Genomic DNA, 18,240 nt, shown 5'->3' with positions numbered 1-18,240 from the left:
ATTGCCCACAATGCGCAAGCTCGAAGGAAATGACGTCACGCCGAGCACATGTTCAGCGACGCCAGCAAAAATCAAACCGGAAACTGGTCTAAAATCGTGAAAAATCCTCTGAGATTTTTCCTTATTCGACCACACAAAACAAAAACAAGTTGTTCATTTTATGACCATTAAGCTTCCTCAATATATAAAAATTGCGGTTTTGCAAACTTTTGAAAAATTATGTACAAAAGGGTTCGTCCAGAAGATTGGTTAAAAATAAAATTATATAAATCATTTATAAGTTGTTGTATAAATATTTGGTGAAATTTACACTTTCATTTGCCAATTGCTTCTATTTTATGATAGAATAATCATTTCAAAATATTAATATTAATATTAAATTAATTATGAAAAAAATACCAAATTTGAATTTTTTGTGAAAAGGAAAAATATTTATTAATTTTATAAATTTTGATAAAATATATACTTTGTATACATCAATCGATTCGTTTTCTTGCCAGGAATGTAATTTTGAGAATAATTAATAAAAATATTAACAAATAAAAAAATTATTTCAGAAAATACAAAAAAAAAAATTTTCTGAATTTTAAAAAAATTGTATAAAAAAAAATTTTGTACATATTTTTGAAAATCCTTGTGTCAGATTTCAGGTATTAATGACTGCAATAAACCTGCAAAATTTCAGGACAATCCATCAAAATTTGTCTGAGATAATTTGTACACAATTTTTGTGACATACACACACACACACATACACACATACACACACACATACACACATACATACACACACACATACATCTGGACATTTGCTCATAATTGAATATACATATGTTCTAGATGAAAATGAGTCCATATAACCTTGTTTTGAAAAATTGAAAATCGTCACCAATGCAAAGCTTCCTCATGAGGAAGCAACAAAAGGAACCCTCGATAGATTAGAATTAAAACTAACCTTTTTGACAATTCACACTTAAGGCTCACGGTGAAAATAAAATACTTTATTCCACCAGACGCTGACATGGTATAAAAACCATCAAACGAGTCTTAAAATCCCAACAGGGCCCCACGTTGGGCGCCATTTGTGACAGTTTTCTAATTATTAAAAATTAAAGCAAAGAAAATGTGACTAAACTCATCAACTTAAACATACAACAAAATCAAAGGGGAAATTCCGCTCGGGCTGAGATCGTGACCGCCGAATGCTTGGCGACGATTAGACTCATTCGATTAAACTCTTGTAAACTCACCTAAGAAATACCTTTTCCACAATTCCGGTTCCTCCGTAGAATGCTGGCAGAAGGGCCGATAATTAAAACAATACTCAATTCAGTTAAACACTTTATTAAACTCAAACAGACAACTAGCTCCACTGGTTAAGGACAGGTGCTAAGAGTCGCGACGATATTTCAAAAGTGACCGATTCGCACACGGAAACGTGCTCTTAGCACCAACGCCGGTGCCCTCGGACCCATTTCCTCTCTTAACCCTAAAAGGCGCGAAATTCAAGTGACGATACTTCGTCACACTTCTTTATAATTACTATATTTTCTAACATGTTTTTCTTTTAACTATAACTTTATCGAATTGTCACTTCTCATAATTATTATTATATCGAAATAGTATTTTTCAAAATTTTTGTAATATCTAATAATTTTTTATACGATTTTCTTTATTATATAATAACCAATTTTTATAATTTTATTTTATTCGAATAATTATTTCGTATAATTTTTTTCTTACCGAAAGTATATTTTAAATAATTTTTTATTAATCGATTTTTTATTTTTCCTAATATTCATTTTTCCAAATAATTCTTTTTCATAATTTTTATATTTCCTAATTCGTATTTTACATAACATACATTTTTTCTAAGATTTAAATTCTCTAATTTATTATTTTCCTAACCTATAAATGTCATAATAAGAATTGCACCGAATAGTTATTTCACCTACAGAATATCCGGTTTCGATGTTTCCCATCTCTGAAGAATATGGCGCCAAATTTGAAAAAGTTTATTATTTTATTATATAACAATTATTAGTTATTACAAATATTGTTTAAAACAATTTCCCTAATGATATTTAGCGTAGTTAATTGGTTTAAACAATATTTGTAATAATTAATTTTTAAATAATAAACTAATAAACTTTTTTCAAATTTGGCGCCATATTCTTCAGAGATCGGAAACGTCGAAACCGTATATTCTGTAGGTGAAATAACTATTCGGTGCAATTCTTATTATGACATTTATAGGTTAGGAAAATAATAAATTAGAGAATTTAAATCTTAGAAAAAATGTATGTTAGTATGTTACAAGAAGACTATATACAGGAGAACCAACTCGCCTGCTTGTTCATAGAGAGCAGTGGTCCCGTTTTTAACGGACGACTGGGCGTACTACCCCGAGGCGCACTAGTCTTCTGCACATCGCAACACATGCATAACTGTATAAACTCTATCTGTGTATCTTTAAATAATGTGTGTTTGTTTTGTTTACAATTTTCTTGGTTATGTGCAAGTTCTGTGACAGTTGATTTTGAAAACACTAAATGAAATGCCATAAAAGAGTTTGTATCTTCTGAAATATTTTTGCTTGATTTCATCTTTATTAGTTTTTATAATTTATAAATCTCTTTTAAAATCTTTGAAATATCGTAGAGCGTTAAATCCGAAAACTTAGTTCAGTTGGAAAAATTCCTCTTTGGAGGTTATGGTTAACCTCAAATACAATGCTATAACAGAAATAAATATAATTGCAGCAATAATAAATATATAATAAATTATATATTACAATAGGATAGATAATAATTTATAATATAACATACCCTTTTTTTATTGTAAGATAAAAAATGGTTATGAAAATCCCATTACAACTTTTATTATTTAAATTAACACTCTTCATCAATACGAATCATAATTAAAAACACTAGTGTTAAATACACTTCTCACTTTTATTAGAAATTTCTGTATTAAAAATATTAAGTTCACTTAATATTTACACTTATTATTCAATATAAGGGGATAATAAAAACTTGCAGCTGTTACAGCTGTCAGATGGAATATATATAAAATATACACAGTTATGCATGTGTTGAGATGTGCAGAAGACTAGTGCGCCTCGGGGTAGTACACCCAATCGTCCGTTAAAATCGGGACCATCGGAATTACTCGAGTTGTTCCTCCTGTATATAGTCTTCTTGGTATGTTATGTAAAATACGAATTAGGAAATATAAAAATTATGAAAAAGAATTATTTGAAAAATGAATATTAGGAAAAATAAAAAATCGATTAAAAAAAATTATTTAAAATATAATTTCGGTAAGAAAAAAATTATACGAAATAATTATTTGAATAAAATAAAATTATAAAAATTGGTTATTATACAATAAAGAAAATCATATAAAAAATGATTAGATATTACAAAAATTTTGAACAATACTATTTCGATATAATAATAATTATAAGAAGTGACAATTCGGTAAAGTTATAGTTAGAAGAAATACAAGTTAGAAAATATAGTAATTATAAAGAAGAATGATTAGGAGTAAAGAAAATTATGAGTAATGTTAATTCGAAAAAGTTAAAATTATTTTGAAAAACATTTATAAGAAAAAAGTTTTATAACAAATGATATTTCGATAAAATAAAATTTAGAGACTTTAGAATTTAGAACATTTACACATTATAAAAAAATATTATTAGGAACAATAAATTGTTTAAGAATTAGTAATTCGGTAATATTAAAATTATATTGAATAATAATTTGAGAACATAATTATTATAATTATTAACAAATCTATAAAATAATATTTATTAAAATTGAAATTTCGAAAATGAAAATATTAGTGTTAATAAGAAATTTGAAAAATAATAATTTTTAGAAATGATAATTCGGTTATTTGAATATTATAAAAAATTTTCTTTCTTTCGCTAGTGTATTAAATTTAATTTTTTATAGATTTATTTTTCTTTTTTTTTTTATTTCCTTTTGTTTTATCATACCAACCCCACATAACCTTGGAGCGCGGAATCCAAGGTATCTGTAGGCAGATTTCCTAAAATTCCATAAGCAAAAAAAAAAAAAAAAAAAAATTAATTCTTATTAGATAAAAAGAATTTCGATAAAATAAAGATTCGGAAAATAAAAATTGGAGAGTTTTCATGCGCCTTTTTTTGTAATAACTCGATGTAATACAAAATTAATTTATCACAAACTAGACTGAGAATTATTCAAAGAATGTATATTTTTCTTTTAGTATAAACTTATAAACAAATCCATTGACAATCATAAAAAATTGGACATTTTTTGAACATAATATGAATTTTTTATTATTTAATTTCTTTATTTGAATCAAATTATCTCAACATCACACAATATAAACATTCTTTTTCTATTTCTTAATAAAAAAACATGTTTTAGTACAGCTTTCAATATAGGTTAGGTTTTCAAGTGTAAAAAGAAAGTTTAACCTGAAAATACTAATAAATATAAATATGTCCTACGTGATAACGCGAAAAACATTCGTAAAATATGGAAAGTGGAAACTTTGAATGAAACTGCATTTAAAATATAAAATTAATACCTAATTAATTAAAATGGTTTAAATATTCTTTGACACTGATGAACTTAAAACGCAATATAATTTACATCAGAAAAGTTGTGAAATTAACAAATCTCTAAATCAGAGATGTGAATTTATGGCGTTTTCTGGTATAAAGTTTGACAGAATCAAACACAACTTATCACAGTAATGGTGACTATAATGTCTATTTTAGACATACTTACACTTCATTGGATTTCAGATTAATATTATTTCAAGTTTAGATATTAATTTTTTTCTGTGTACGAAGATGAATTACGACATTGGAAGGTATTTAAAAAACTGATTTAGGAAATGATGCATTCTCTTATGCCAATAAATTAAATGATGGGTTTCTTTATACATATAACGAAAAATTGGATATAATTTCAATAGAAATCATTTTCCAGAAACAAACAATTTTAAAAACAGTATTATGATAAACATTTATGAATAAAATTTTGACCCAGCATACAAAAGTATGTATTTATAATGTAAAATAAATTAAGAACTTTTTTAAACAAAATATGGAGAAAATATCACTTTCTCACAAGTTCAGAAAATTTCTCGAGTTTAGTATATAAGGAAGTTGAGAACTGTATCTCCCAATGTACAGCGTGCGTGCGTTATTGCGTTTATTTGTATTTAAGTTAAGTTTATTTGTATGCGTTTATAGGTTTTAACATAGATCTCCGAAATTGTATATAGTTTGTGTTTGTATAGTATGATGCTTGCGTTAGCTCATTTGTGTGTGTGCGAAATACTTTCGAAACGATAATTCTATCCTCCTCCTTCTTACGTCTTTTTATTTTCTGTCCTTTTCGACTTACTCATAATTTTTAGTATTGACTATATTAAAGATTGAAATATGTATTTTATTCTAAAATTTAAAAGAATTATTTCAATTTTTCTTATTCTTTCGATACTTTCACGGACTGCGATTTTAATATAGTCATTTTTAAAAATTATAATTCTTTTCACTATATTAAAGAACCAGTTGAGACCAGTAGAAATTGAACATGGATCTACTGGTGTCAACTTGCTTTCCAAATTGAAAAACTTTTCCGTGTAGCAATTCTACTGGTTTTAACTTGGAAATCTTATTTATGTAACTGAAACGGATATCCAAGATAAAATTGAAATGGTTCTATCTTGGATTGTCCTCTTCAATTTTTGTTTCGACTTGTTTTAACATGGATTTCCAATCTTATCATCTCTACTTGTATTTCCAAGTTCGCACGTACTACAAGTATCAGCTTGCATTTCCAAATACAAAATTAAGTTTAAGTATCTACTTGGTTCAATTTGGATTCTCGAATACTACATTTCACTTGTCCTGTTAAATTAAAAATCAACAAGCTTGAGTTTGGAACTTCCAACTCCAAATTTATATAGCACAGTGAAGGATTAATGTCATCTTGGTTTAATTTGAATCGGGGATGCATTCTATTTGGAATTTCAAGTTCAAATTTAAAGAGTTTGATTAATCGCTAATTGGAATTCTTTAAATTGTCATTTTTGCAAAGAATTATTATTGCAAATTTACATTTTACAAATATTTATTTTAGTTTACTGTTATTTTTCAAATTTGTTATTTTTGCAAACTTGCATTCTTCGCAATGGACAGTTTTACAAATTGTTAGATACTTTTGCTAATTGTTATTTTTTGCGAAACTGCTTTGTTGTGTATCATTATTTCTGCTAATTGTTGTTTTGATAATTTTATTTTTGCGAATTTGCATTTCTCGAATTGATATTTTTATGAATTTGTTACTGTTGCTATTTGTAATTTTGTAATTTTATGAAAATCTGTAGTTCACAACAAAACAATAAAGCACTTTTAACCGTTTTTTTGAAAAAATTTTTGTTATTTTTTTGGATTAACAAAATATATTACAAAATTTAAAAAAAATTAATAACTCCTAAAAGCCGTTAACAATAATTTAATGAAACTTACACTATTTACACAAAATTGTTTACACTCTTTTAATAGAAAATATTTGCATGATTGTAAATTTAAAAATTCCGTAATTTTATAAACAATTTTAATTATTTATGTGTTCGACCGCTCCTGTTGCAATGAAACTCATAGGAAGTATACTCAGTAGTCTCTTCTTGAAACCCCCCAAAAAAAATGTTGGTATTTTCAATTTGGAATGTACATAACGAATTTTTTTTATTAAAAACGCGCGCCAACTCCACAGTGGGAAAAAGTTGATTGTTGTGGAAAATTCAGTCTTTTATTTAAAAAAAATTTATAAAAAACAAATAATAATTGTAACGTCTAGACTAAATTTTCCACGACAATCACATTTTTCCCATTGTGGAATGGACGCGCGTTTTTATTAAAAAATACGTTATGTACATTCCAAAATGAAAATTTTTTATTAGGGTCTTCAAAAAGAGACTACTATGACTATACCTCCTATGAGTTTCATTGCAATTATGGAGGGGTAGAACACATAAATAATTCAAATTATTTATAAAATTGTTATTAAAAATATGAAATTTTTAAATTTACAATCATGCTAATATTTTCTTGTAAGAGAGTGAACAATTTTGTGTAATCAGTGTAAGTTTTATTAATTTATGGTAAAAGGCTTTTGAGTTATTAATTATTTTAAAATTTTGTAATATTTTGTTAATGCAAAAATTACAAAAATTTCAAATTTCAAAAAACGGTTAAGAGTGTTTTATTGTTTTGTTGTGAACTACAGATTTTCATAAAAGTTTTAACATTTTAGAAAATCAATGAAATTTTTTAACACAGTTGAGCTGGTCTGGCCCAGTCATTTTGGGAATTTTAATTTTTACGAATTTTCTGTTTTTTATTTCGCTTAATGTTATTTTTTGGCAAATATTTGCAAAAAATTACTAAGCGGTCAAATGACATTTGAGAAAAAATGTATTAAATATTTAATTAATATTTTTTACATAATATCATATATTTGCAAATCTCTATAAATATTTTAATTTCTGCTTGTATTTTTATAGGTACTTACAAAAATTATAATATTTTACATAAACTTATTACGTTTTCCAAAGTTGCAGTTTATATAGACAGGTCAAAAAATATTTCTCACGTCGATTCGGTAGCCGCGGTCGTTAAGCGTTTAGATAGATAGGTCATACGTACGGGGTTCGATTCCCATAGGGTTCAAGTTTTAATTTAATTCTTCCAGTTTAATTAAAATGTTTGTATGTTTGGAGCGTGCTAAGAATATAAAGTTATTAATGGTCATAAGAATTTTTTATTATTTTTTCCACAAATATTTTTTTTCAAAACTATCTGTTCAATTGTAACCACCTTGGATTTCCAATTGTGAATCGATATCCAAGTTGAAACAAGTTCATGTTGTACAATGTAACCTATTTGGAATTTCCGGTTGACTGTAATGTTCAAACTGAGACCAGTTCAATTTTAAACTTGACATTCCAAATTCAAACCAGCTGAAAATACTTATCTACTGGTTTGAAATTGGAACTTACGTGACAATAACCAACTTAAAGCAAGTAGGCTCCTGATTCTACCCGGTTCTACTGGTTCTTTAATATAGGGTTATTAAATTGTATTACAATTTTATTAATTTTTGTAAAATATATTAAGGGCTGCCTACTAATATGCACAATATTAATTTTTAATATAAAACACGATTTCCCTAAATTGAAAAAGAATATATTAAATTCTATTGCCAATTTTAACAAATATTAATACAAAATCTCTCTCCGTGTAACGGCAGATTTCTCAAGTTTCTTACATTATTTTTTTCAGGAATATCATGATTTAAAGATTGGTATATTTTTGGGCCATGCGCGTGGAGCCACTCTGACGGTAGTGTGATTTACTATAACTTTTGATAGCCCTACTAAAAATAAAATTAGGAATCGTCATGAATGGTCAGAATTTCTGAACATTCCTGAACAGTCTCACCACTTCTGACATTTTCGAACGTTTCTCACCATTCCTAACCAAATACTTTCCAAGCTCCTCCCACTTTACTCCAACCATTTTCGAAGCTGTGACCATTTCTGAAATTCTTGACTATTTCTGAAATGTGTGAACACATAACCTATAAAAATTTTGGTACATCTTTCTAATTTTGGTAAAGTCTCATAAAAATTTATATATACATATAAAATCTTTCAAATTTATTTTTTACATTTCAGAATACATTATTCTATTATAAAAATTGTTCTTTTAACTTAACAAAAGTTCTCATTTTTCAAATTGGTATAATTATTGAATTAATTATACAGCAAAAGTAGGTAAATAAATCAAAACATTCGGACCATTCTTTTAACATTATTTAATATATGTATATTTACTTGTAATTATTTAATATAGTTAATTAATTATAAATTTTGTTTCATAATATTAGTAATTAGTAAATTACCAGTCAGTACTTATTATGAGAAGTATTTGCATTATAATTGAAATACAGTTATATTTAAATTATTATTAATCATTAATAGAATAATTTCTTACTATAATGATTATTAATAATTTAAATTTTAAATTTATAAAAATTTCAATATTGCATTAATAATTCATTATTATTATAAATTATAATGTTAAATTAAATTAATATTAAATACTAAATTCATTTTAAATGCAGATATAATAATAATTATTATTAATCTGTATTCGTATTATAGTTTATGAAACATTCCAAATTGTAAAGTTAAGACTTAATTTATTATTGATTCAATTAATAATGTTAATTTTTATTAATTCACATAACCTATTATGACTTAATTGAAATATAATTAATTAATAAAAATTATTTAACAGTTTATTCTGATTTATTGATAATATTGGTAATTGAATTTTACTATTTTACAGTTGCTCTTTATATAGACAGTTGAATCCAGAAATATGTAAGTCGGTTCGGTAGTCGCAGTCGTTAGGGCAGTTAGTTTAGGCACTAGGTTAGGTCATGCGTCGGGGTTCGATCCCCGTGGGGTCCAAATTTTAATTTAATTCCGGGAATTAGTTTCAAGTTGTTCCGTATGTAAACAAACTGATACACTGCAAGCCCGATCAGCGGTCACCCGATCAGTGGTCACTTGTTTACGTCGTTTGTAGATGGGGCGGGCGAGGGGCCATGAGGGAGTCGAAAAGTTGTGGCAGTAGCATATACATTAAAGACGCTCTGGCCCCTTAAAAAAAAATTCAGTAGTCAAGTAATGGTAACCCATCATAAAACAGTTCGTACGGTCCTATATGTTTACGCCCGATCAGCGGTCGAGCACCCCCGGAGCTGACCGCTGATCGGGCTTGCAGTGTATTTATTAATAAAATATATTTTTTAAAATTAATTTGTTGCAACTTTTTGCATATTGTTTAATGTTACAAACCAGAAATAAATTTATAAATTAGGCTTTTGAGATGGCCCTTTATCTCGATTTGGGGAGGCACCAAGCTGCCAGAATGTTTTATTATTCTGTTTAATTTGTGGGGACGTTATCCTACTTTTAAAAGTTACCTTCTGATTCGTTAAATGCACTATTTTTAAGATGATTTGAATTTAGGGTTTAGTTAGGTAAGTAAAGAAATTGATTCTATGAATACATGATTTATTTTAGAATAGAAAAATACCTTTTTAATACAGAATGATTATAGTGTGTTACAAATAGAAAATGTGTGTGTGTTAGAATATGTAAATTGAAACGATACTTATTTACTTACAAACTACCGGCGGAGCTATTCCTCTTTCGAATCACAAAGCATCCGTCGGGCGAAAATTCTTTTGATCTTGTTTTCACCAAAAATCGCGACGTAAGATTCGCGCAATTTTCTTTGGTTGCGAGATTGCACTTGTGGTGAGTGGTCGCGGGCAATATCTATGCAACCGGCCGTCCCACACAACTGTGTAAACTCACTGCGGATCTACCTTTTACCGAATTAGTCCGGGCAATATCAATGCAACCGATAATTCGATAATTGGTTTTGATCGCACTCGTGGGCCACCGATATTTGAGACGGACGCGGGCAATATCTATGCAACCGGCCGGTTATAAATAACAAGATTTTAGAACTGTTTAATAGATTAACAATTCCAAAATCTCACCAAATCAGCCCGCACTGGACTCCACCGGCTCAGAGAATTTGAAAATTTTAACGTCTGCCCTAATTCATGCAAATCGGGTTCCGGGTCGCGGACGGGCTTTTTGTCGCGAAATTTCTCTGTCCCAAAACACTTTCTAGGTTAGACCCAGGAGAGGTGTCTTCGAGAAGAAGCGAGAATTCGTACTGCGATGATTGAGATTTTGCGACAAGCCTCTAACCCTTGCCTTTGGTGCAAAGCGGGGAAGATTTTAGGAGTAGGAGTAAGTCAGGGGCCCATTGGTCTATGCGTTTTTGCTGACGTTTTGGATCTCACGGTAGGTCCGTGAGAACGGAAACAGTCTGTTAACATGATACTTTTTGAAATATTATTTGAAATAACTTAGAATTTAAATAATAATTATATTATTTAATTAATAAAATTATTATTTATCTTAATTATTATAATGTATATAATTTATTTATTGTAATTATATTGTTCCTACTTTTTATAGGTTGTTTGTATATGCATTTTACATATTGAGCAATATATATATATATATATACATATACATACAACGTAATGTCCTCCGGCATTTTGTTGTAACAACAATGTTTACAACAAAATGTTTAACTATTGTTAATTGTTTCTATGTGCATCTGACTTGATTCATAAATTCAAGTGTCATAAGGCATGCTGCCTTGTAGTTTGCGTCAGCTGTAACGCACGTGCGTTTGTTTTGAAGCTGTAGTCTACAGCTTATGGGCCCTGAGGGGAGAGGAAAGTTCTACGCACAACCAGGCAGCGATTAGAGGCAAGCATAGCGCACTTGTATTGGTGTCCGTAGCATAAAAGCCGTCAAGGTATTAGTTCTGTAGCCGGGGAAGCCAGTGAGTGTGCTAGTGTTCACAAGCGGCGGCGCACAGGCATGTGTGTGTTGCCGCCGACCATCCCCACACACGCGCAACCTCACAGTGTATTTCCTTAGTTGTAGACAGTAATTGACAAATGGAATATATATATTGGCTGCAGCATTGCGCCTCCTTTTATGTTTTACAGAAAATTTTGAAAAGAATTTTACATTTATTATTTACCGCATAATATTGCCGCAAGGTTCGATGTAAGCAGTATTGACTGCGCTGGTATAATGATTAATAACTATTTATTATATTTATTATTTAGTAGAAGGAGAAAAGAAATAATAATTTCTTTTGTCCTTCTAACTATTTTTATAAGCATTTCTTAGCTAAAGGCATTCTCTCGGTAAGATATTTGACGTTATCAGGGTGTCAAATATCCTCAAGCATAGCGTCGCTGCGTTGCGATGCTTTTATATGCTTGGGTTGGTTTAAAATTAAATTAATTCTACATGGTTGTCAATTAACTTACTTTTTAGAAGACTAGTATTCTAACAATCCACCGTGAAAATTCCAGTTTTCGTCCCCGAAAACCCTGATGCCTTGAACTTAGAAATGCACATACTAGGACGATGTATTAACAAAATTTCTTCAATATTTCGAAAACAATTATACAATTTTATGTTGAATATATTATGGGTAAAAATAGTAGTGGCTTCAGTAATAGCCTTTATTCTCCGTAAGTTATTGCATTACGCGACAGCGTATTATTGTTATAATGCTATACTATTATTCCATAATAACCTCGCAGTACAATGATATTAACAGAGAATTTTCTTTTAAATGGTTAACATTATTGTTAAAATTTTTAAAAAAAAGTTCCGATTATATAATTAAAATCAGGATACAGCAATAACATATTGAATATCAAACCCGATTACTTACTAAGTACTAAATGGTTTCATAAAAATGTTCAAATATAAAACATAAAACAGCTTTCAAAATTTAATTTCAAATGCAAAGCAGAAAGCATACATTTTTAGAACTGTTTTACAAAATAGCATGCCCTCATTTATTTATTTAATTATTTTTCTTTATAAGATTCTGAATTCCGATGTAAGTACTGTAAATTTTTTTTTTAATTTTTCGCTTTAGCATCGAAAATTGAACATTCTTCCAGAAAATTTGGGAAATTTTCAAAGAAATAATTGCTAGAAAATTTCTCAAACAATTGCTACGATAAACTTTTGTATTCTTAATTTTTTATTACACAAAAATTTAATAATCGCAAAATGGTTTTCCGTAATTGCAACTGAAATGTGAACTGAAAGATTTTTAATTTTTTTACTTTACTACTGAAACAAATTTTCTTGATCGCAGCATGGTACATTTCCAAATCGTCTCAGTGGTACTTGATCTGATTAGGCAATTTTATTTTCTTTAACCTTGTGCCCGCACATCCCCAAGTAGTACGAACGCAATTGGGAACCGTCAGTTTAGTGACGTAATGTCAGTGTCAGTGCGTAGCAGTCCAGTACCTCTTAGTAATCTTGATGTATGCGTGTGTATCGTGATATGTAACTAATCAGCACGTCAGAGGCTGGTGATTCATGCCTATACCTATAGTGTGTATTGTGCAGTCGTTCCGTAGCTCTTGTATTGTTCACGCGTGTGCCTTATTGATATTTCCCTATTTTTTAATTGTGTTTTTTTTTTTTTAAGAAATGGCTTCGAATAGTGGCGAATTGGTTCCGGCAAGTTGCGTGACTACTGATCACACTGAAGAAATAGAATGTGATTCTTCTATGTGTTCATATGAGTAGTCCTCAAGTGACAGTGCCGAATGTGCTATGAGTGTGATTAGGCGCGGCAAGGAGATTTGTTCGTTGATCCCAGGTGACGAATTTGTAACCATGTGGGGTGTCCTCTTAACTAAGCTGTTCGTGAGTTTTAATAAAAAGAACCCAATGTTTTTGTTTTAATAAAATAAGAAGATACTTCGAGGCAAAAATTTTCTTCCAGCAGATTGAATCGAAAAGAGGATAAGTCCAATAAAATTCAGTCTTATTGTATTCTTTGTATTAGAGAAACTTAAACGGATGTTCGATTTATTCAGGAACTGCTAATAAAATTTCTTTGCCCGATTCAGTCGGTCCCCAATTTTCAAATAATATTATAAACACATTATTCCTAAAGACTTAAAGAATCTAGTAAAAACAATTCCAATAATTCACCAAATTTCAATAAAGATTTTAAAACCATTTGTATATTTACTTATGTTCGAAGTTTAAATAAATCTTAAGTAAAAGAAACGGAAGTCGAGCTTGTTTTTAGTAAGGCAGCCTGAGTACGGCTAACGACAGGTGCTATGTTCGGCGGCGACGGCTGTTTTCGACGACCCTACTTAAGAAAACTGTTGATAAATCCGGCAAAATTGAAATAATTTTTTTTTTATATTAGCAACTATCAAAAGTTGGCTTTCGAAAATTGTAATAACAACAAGGGAAAAATATTAGTTTATTTCAAATAAGTTTTACGAAACTTTTATTATTTAAAACCTCCCTAATTGCATATTTTGAAAATTTAAATAGAGAATAATTCAAAATAATGAGATATACGTTTAATTAAGCAACTCTCAGAATCTGCTCTGGAACGCATGCATTGCAACTCGCAGTTAGAACTCGATTAGAAGTCAACTTGGTTAACGCCATAGGTTTAGTTTGATTTAGGCCATACAGTCTACAATGTTTGTTCGGTGGTGTTCCCGCGTGGTCGGAGGTGACTGCTATGCTCGGCGGTGGCCGCTGGCAAGTACTTCGCCCGCTCAGAAATGACAGGGTCGAGAAATTTGGTCGTAAATACCACATAAATAAATCGATTTTTATCTAGCGAGTACTATATTACTCCTCGGAATCATAGTTTCAACATTTTTAACTTAACTTTATCTCTGAATTGATTTAAATAATTTTCCAAAATCCAAAAAAAATTTTCATGGATGTTTATTTAGATTATTCGAAGATAATTAAATCCTAAGAATTATTATAAAAATTCCAATAATTAGTTTTTTTAAGAATATTCTAATGTTAATTTTCGAAAATAATTAAATTTCTTAAAAAAATTTTATATCCTAATTCAAAAACCTAATAAAATTCCCCTTTTTATTTTTTTCTTGATGAATTTCCACTAAAATCACGAACATAATTGTCTTCTCCAAAATGTTAGAATTAATTCTAAAATATTATTATTTTTGGTAATTCAATCATTCTCAGAATTCGCAACTAAAATTCCAAAAATTGTAACAAAATACTTTAAATAAATCAATTATCCTCAATTAAACTTTGCAAAATTTCAACCATTCAAAGTATTTTTTTTTTTTTAGACATATTTGAAAAGCTTAATTATGTTACAATTATTCAAAGCAATCTAATTATACTTATTGAGTAATATATAAAAATAATACTATACATATTTCTCTAAATAAAGATGTCTATTGATTCTCTTTCCTCAATTGATCCTCTTTAAAAATTTCTTTATTAAAGTATTAATATTTAAATTTTATAGTTATTGTTGTTTTAAAATCAATCCGGGAATATTTCTTTTTGGTCCGGGAATTTGAAAATAATAATTCACTAGACACCTTGAATTAAAAAAATTTTTTTTTTAACTTTATATAACAATTTTAATTTACTAAAATGAATTTAAATTATTTTTTTTTTACCTTTTAATAGAATTAATAAGAGAAAATTTAAATATTTTTGGATATCAAAAAAAAATTTATTTATTATTTTTTTTTTTTAGATAAATAATAATAGGTTATTATTGACAAATCTACGTTTTGTGTAAAATTAGTAAAGTCTATAATTTGTATTCTTAGCCACTGCGCGAAGGCCGTCCGTCAGGCGGCTGTAATGGTCGGCGGCGGCTACCTTCGTTGAGCATTCGTACGCTCGGCATGTGGTCGAACTGGGAAAATTGTTAATAAGTTCCCCAATATAGGGTCGATTTTTATTTTGGGCATAGAAAATTGTTCCCTAGAGCTGTAGCTACAACTTTTTCTGTATGGTTAATTTTCACAGAAATCGTTAGAAGTGCCTCAAAATTGGCTTTGAAGTTGATCATTCCGAAAATTGACTTTAGTGGTATCAATAGTAAAATTTTGCTTTTTTTTTAGCCCCTTCTCTTCTTGTAAACTCAATCAAGCTTATTGCAAGATTAAGATAATGTGTAACTTTTGGTTTATTCTTATTATTATTACTATTTTCTCTCTTTTTAGGGTTTCGTGGCCCATGGCCGAAAGCCTTATAATTTCACTTTGGTGTCCGTCCGTCCGTCTGTCCGTCTGTCGTAATTTGGGGCACTATAGATCCCAAATTTGGGGTACTATAGATCCCAAATCAGTCAGTCAGTCACTCAGTCAGTCAGTCAGTCTTAACCACAATGGTTTATGATAACCAAAACAGGATTCGTGAATGCCTGCTTTTATTTTTTTTTTTTATTTGTCACAAATATATTATTTATAATAAAATATCTATAAAGACAAAATATAAATAAAATAAAATATAAAAATAAATTAATACAAAATATTTTATACCTATACAGATAATTTCAGTATTGAATTGCAATTACAAAATGATAGTCAAATTCAAATTTTAAATGAAGATACCATGGATTTAATCAACTTGTTAATTGGTGGAGAATGAATTTATAGAAATTAATTAAACATCCATAGTTTCCTTTTTTAAATTTTTATTTTTCTTTTTAAATGCCACGAAACCCTAGAGGTAGGCATTTTGCGCTTGCTTCTCTTCCAATTTTTTTTCTTTAAATTTATAAAAACTAATGCTATTGCTTTATTTATAATTAACTTAACATTAAATATTTGTTCACAAAGCGCATAAATATATTTGTCTTTCTGAAAACGCTCTCAACTCACTAATGCAACTAATGCAACTTTTTGTGCTCTCATCTGAACTAGTGATTTTTAAAGTTAAATAAAATGCACTAAAATACATTTTAAAATTTTTTTTTTTTTAACAATTAAAATTAAAACTTGTTGAAATAAAATTAGAAAACTCTTGACACATTATTCTCTCCTTCGCCTCACGGCAATCGTTCAACAGGCGGCTGCTACCCGTGGTCGGCGGCGGCTGCCGACGAGAACTTCGCGCGCTCGGCAACGACACTACTTGAGAAAATTGTTGCTAATTTCCACAAAATTGTCAAAAATTTTATCTGATAAGTGGTGCATTATTTTCTGGAGTCAGAACTATAACCTTTAGGTCTACTCCGACACGTTACGAATTTTGACCGGAAGTGCCCCAAAATTGGCTCTAAAGTGGGCCCTTCTGGAATTAGCATTTCTAGACACCCTAATAGCAAAATTTTTTGCTTTTCTCGACCTTGTTGTCCCTTGTTAACTTAACCAGGATTATTTTAGAAAAGTAAATTTAAAATTTTTTTTTTTTTTTTTTTTTTTTAAGTTTCTTTTTCTTTTTACTCAACATTTTATTTGTATTTAGGACGAAAACATTTATTTTTGGAAAGAAAAGGAAAATGAACGGCAGAGCAACTCGATCTCAACAACTACCCTTGGAAGCAGGATTGACCTATCCCGAACGCAAACGCACTACCGATGGACGGCCTGATATAAAAGGGTTATACGATCGGTTGGATGTAATATATTTTGATGGAGAGCTCGCAGATGCGGGATATACAATCACGTGGGGGCGGCAGATGACTTCGACCTCGGGGTGTACCGATTTGCCCCAGCGCGAGGTTCGCATAAGCTGGGAGATTCATCGTATTCTTCCTGTAGAGGAGCTAATTGGAACATTGTTACATGAAATGATCCATGTAAAACTCTTCCAACATAGGCAGGATAGGGACAGCTTTCATCACACCGGTGCATTCTTAGAGGAAATGGACCGAATCAACACAATGGGGCCGTTTCGGGTATAGTATTAAATACCTATGTTGTGTTAGGCAATTTAGTAGAGTAGATAAAATATTGATTTCATGTATATAAAAATTTTTTTTTTTTTTAGGCGGACATTCGTCACGACCTTCCACGGAAAGTACTCTACCAATTGCGTCCGTACGTGTGGAAATGCAGGAGCTGTAAACACATTCTGCGGCTGACTGACTCCCGGAAGCCTGGATTAAAGAGTTTTCATCGCGTGAGAGGATGAAAGGGTTGCGCGAAACCTTCGTGGACTAAAGTTAAATAGTCAATTAACTATACAATTAATTGGAATACGCTTTTCCCTTTTTGTGAATATACAAACGAATAAAAGAACTAACGCATAATTAATGATTATTATTTAGATGGCCTATTAAGAAATCTTCTAAATATATATTTTATAAAGTGATCAATTTATCTGATATAATTAAAGTTTTAAAAAAAAAATTTTATTATATAATAAATAATTCCATTAAACTATTTTCTTTTATAAAGAAATAAAAGTCTTAATATTGAATTTATATCAGGCATAAAAATTTTTCTTTCTTTTCTTTTTTTTTTTTTTTTTTTTGAAAATAGTATCCGAATTAAAGAATATATATATATATAGGTAGATTAAAAAAAAACTCTCTCTCTATATGTGTTTTCTTATTATGATGGACCTGCGGAATCAGGTTATTTTGGGTGGCGATTTTTGAACGCCTGTTGGGGTCGTTGTAAGCACTAACCTCTTTGAGTCGAAGATCTTCCGTGTTGTCTTGCGGGGTTGTATTTGGCGAGAACTACTGGCGAA

The 18,240-nt window shown here is 29.5% G+C and overlaps 1 protein-coding gene across 1 annotated transcript; it reads left to right on the top strand.

The window, feature by feature from the left end:
- Window positions 1–15,317: 15,317 nt before the first annotated feature.
- On the top strand, window positions 15,318–17,859 carry LOC122510005. Its single transcript, XM_043624380.1, has 2 exons — window positions 15,318–17,440; window positions 17,533–17,859. Exons 1-2 carry the CDS (start codon window positions 17,042–17,044, stop codon window positions 17,674–17,676), a joined length of 543 nt encoding a protein of 180 aa, XP_043480315.1. The 5' UTR covers window positions 15,318–17,041; the 3' UTR covers window positions 17,677–17,859.
- Window positions 17,860–18,240: the final 381 nt, after the last annotated feature.

Source organism: Leptopilina heterotoma, unplaced genomic scaffold (genome assembly GCF_015476425.1).
Source record: "Leptopilina heterotoma isolate Lh14 unplaced genomic scaffold, ASM1547642v1 Lhet_65, whole genome shotgun sequence".
Classification (NCBI taxonomy): Eukaryota; Metazoa; Arthropoda; class Insecta; order Hymenoptera; family Figitidae; genus Leptopilina; species Leptopilina heterotoma.
Note: the sequence above shows the minus strand (reverse complement) of the source record. Positions and strands in the feature narration are given on the sequence as shown.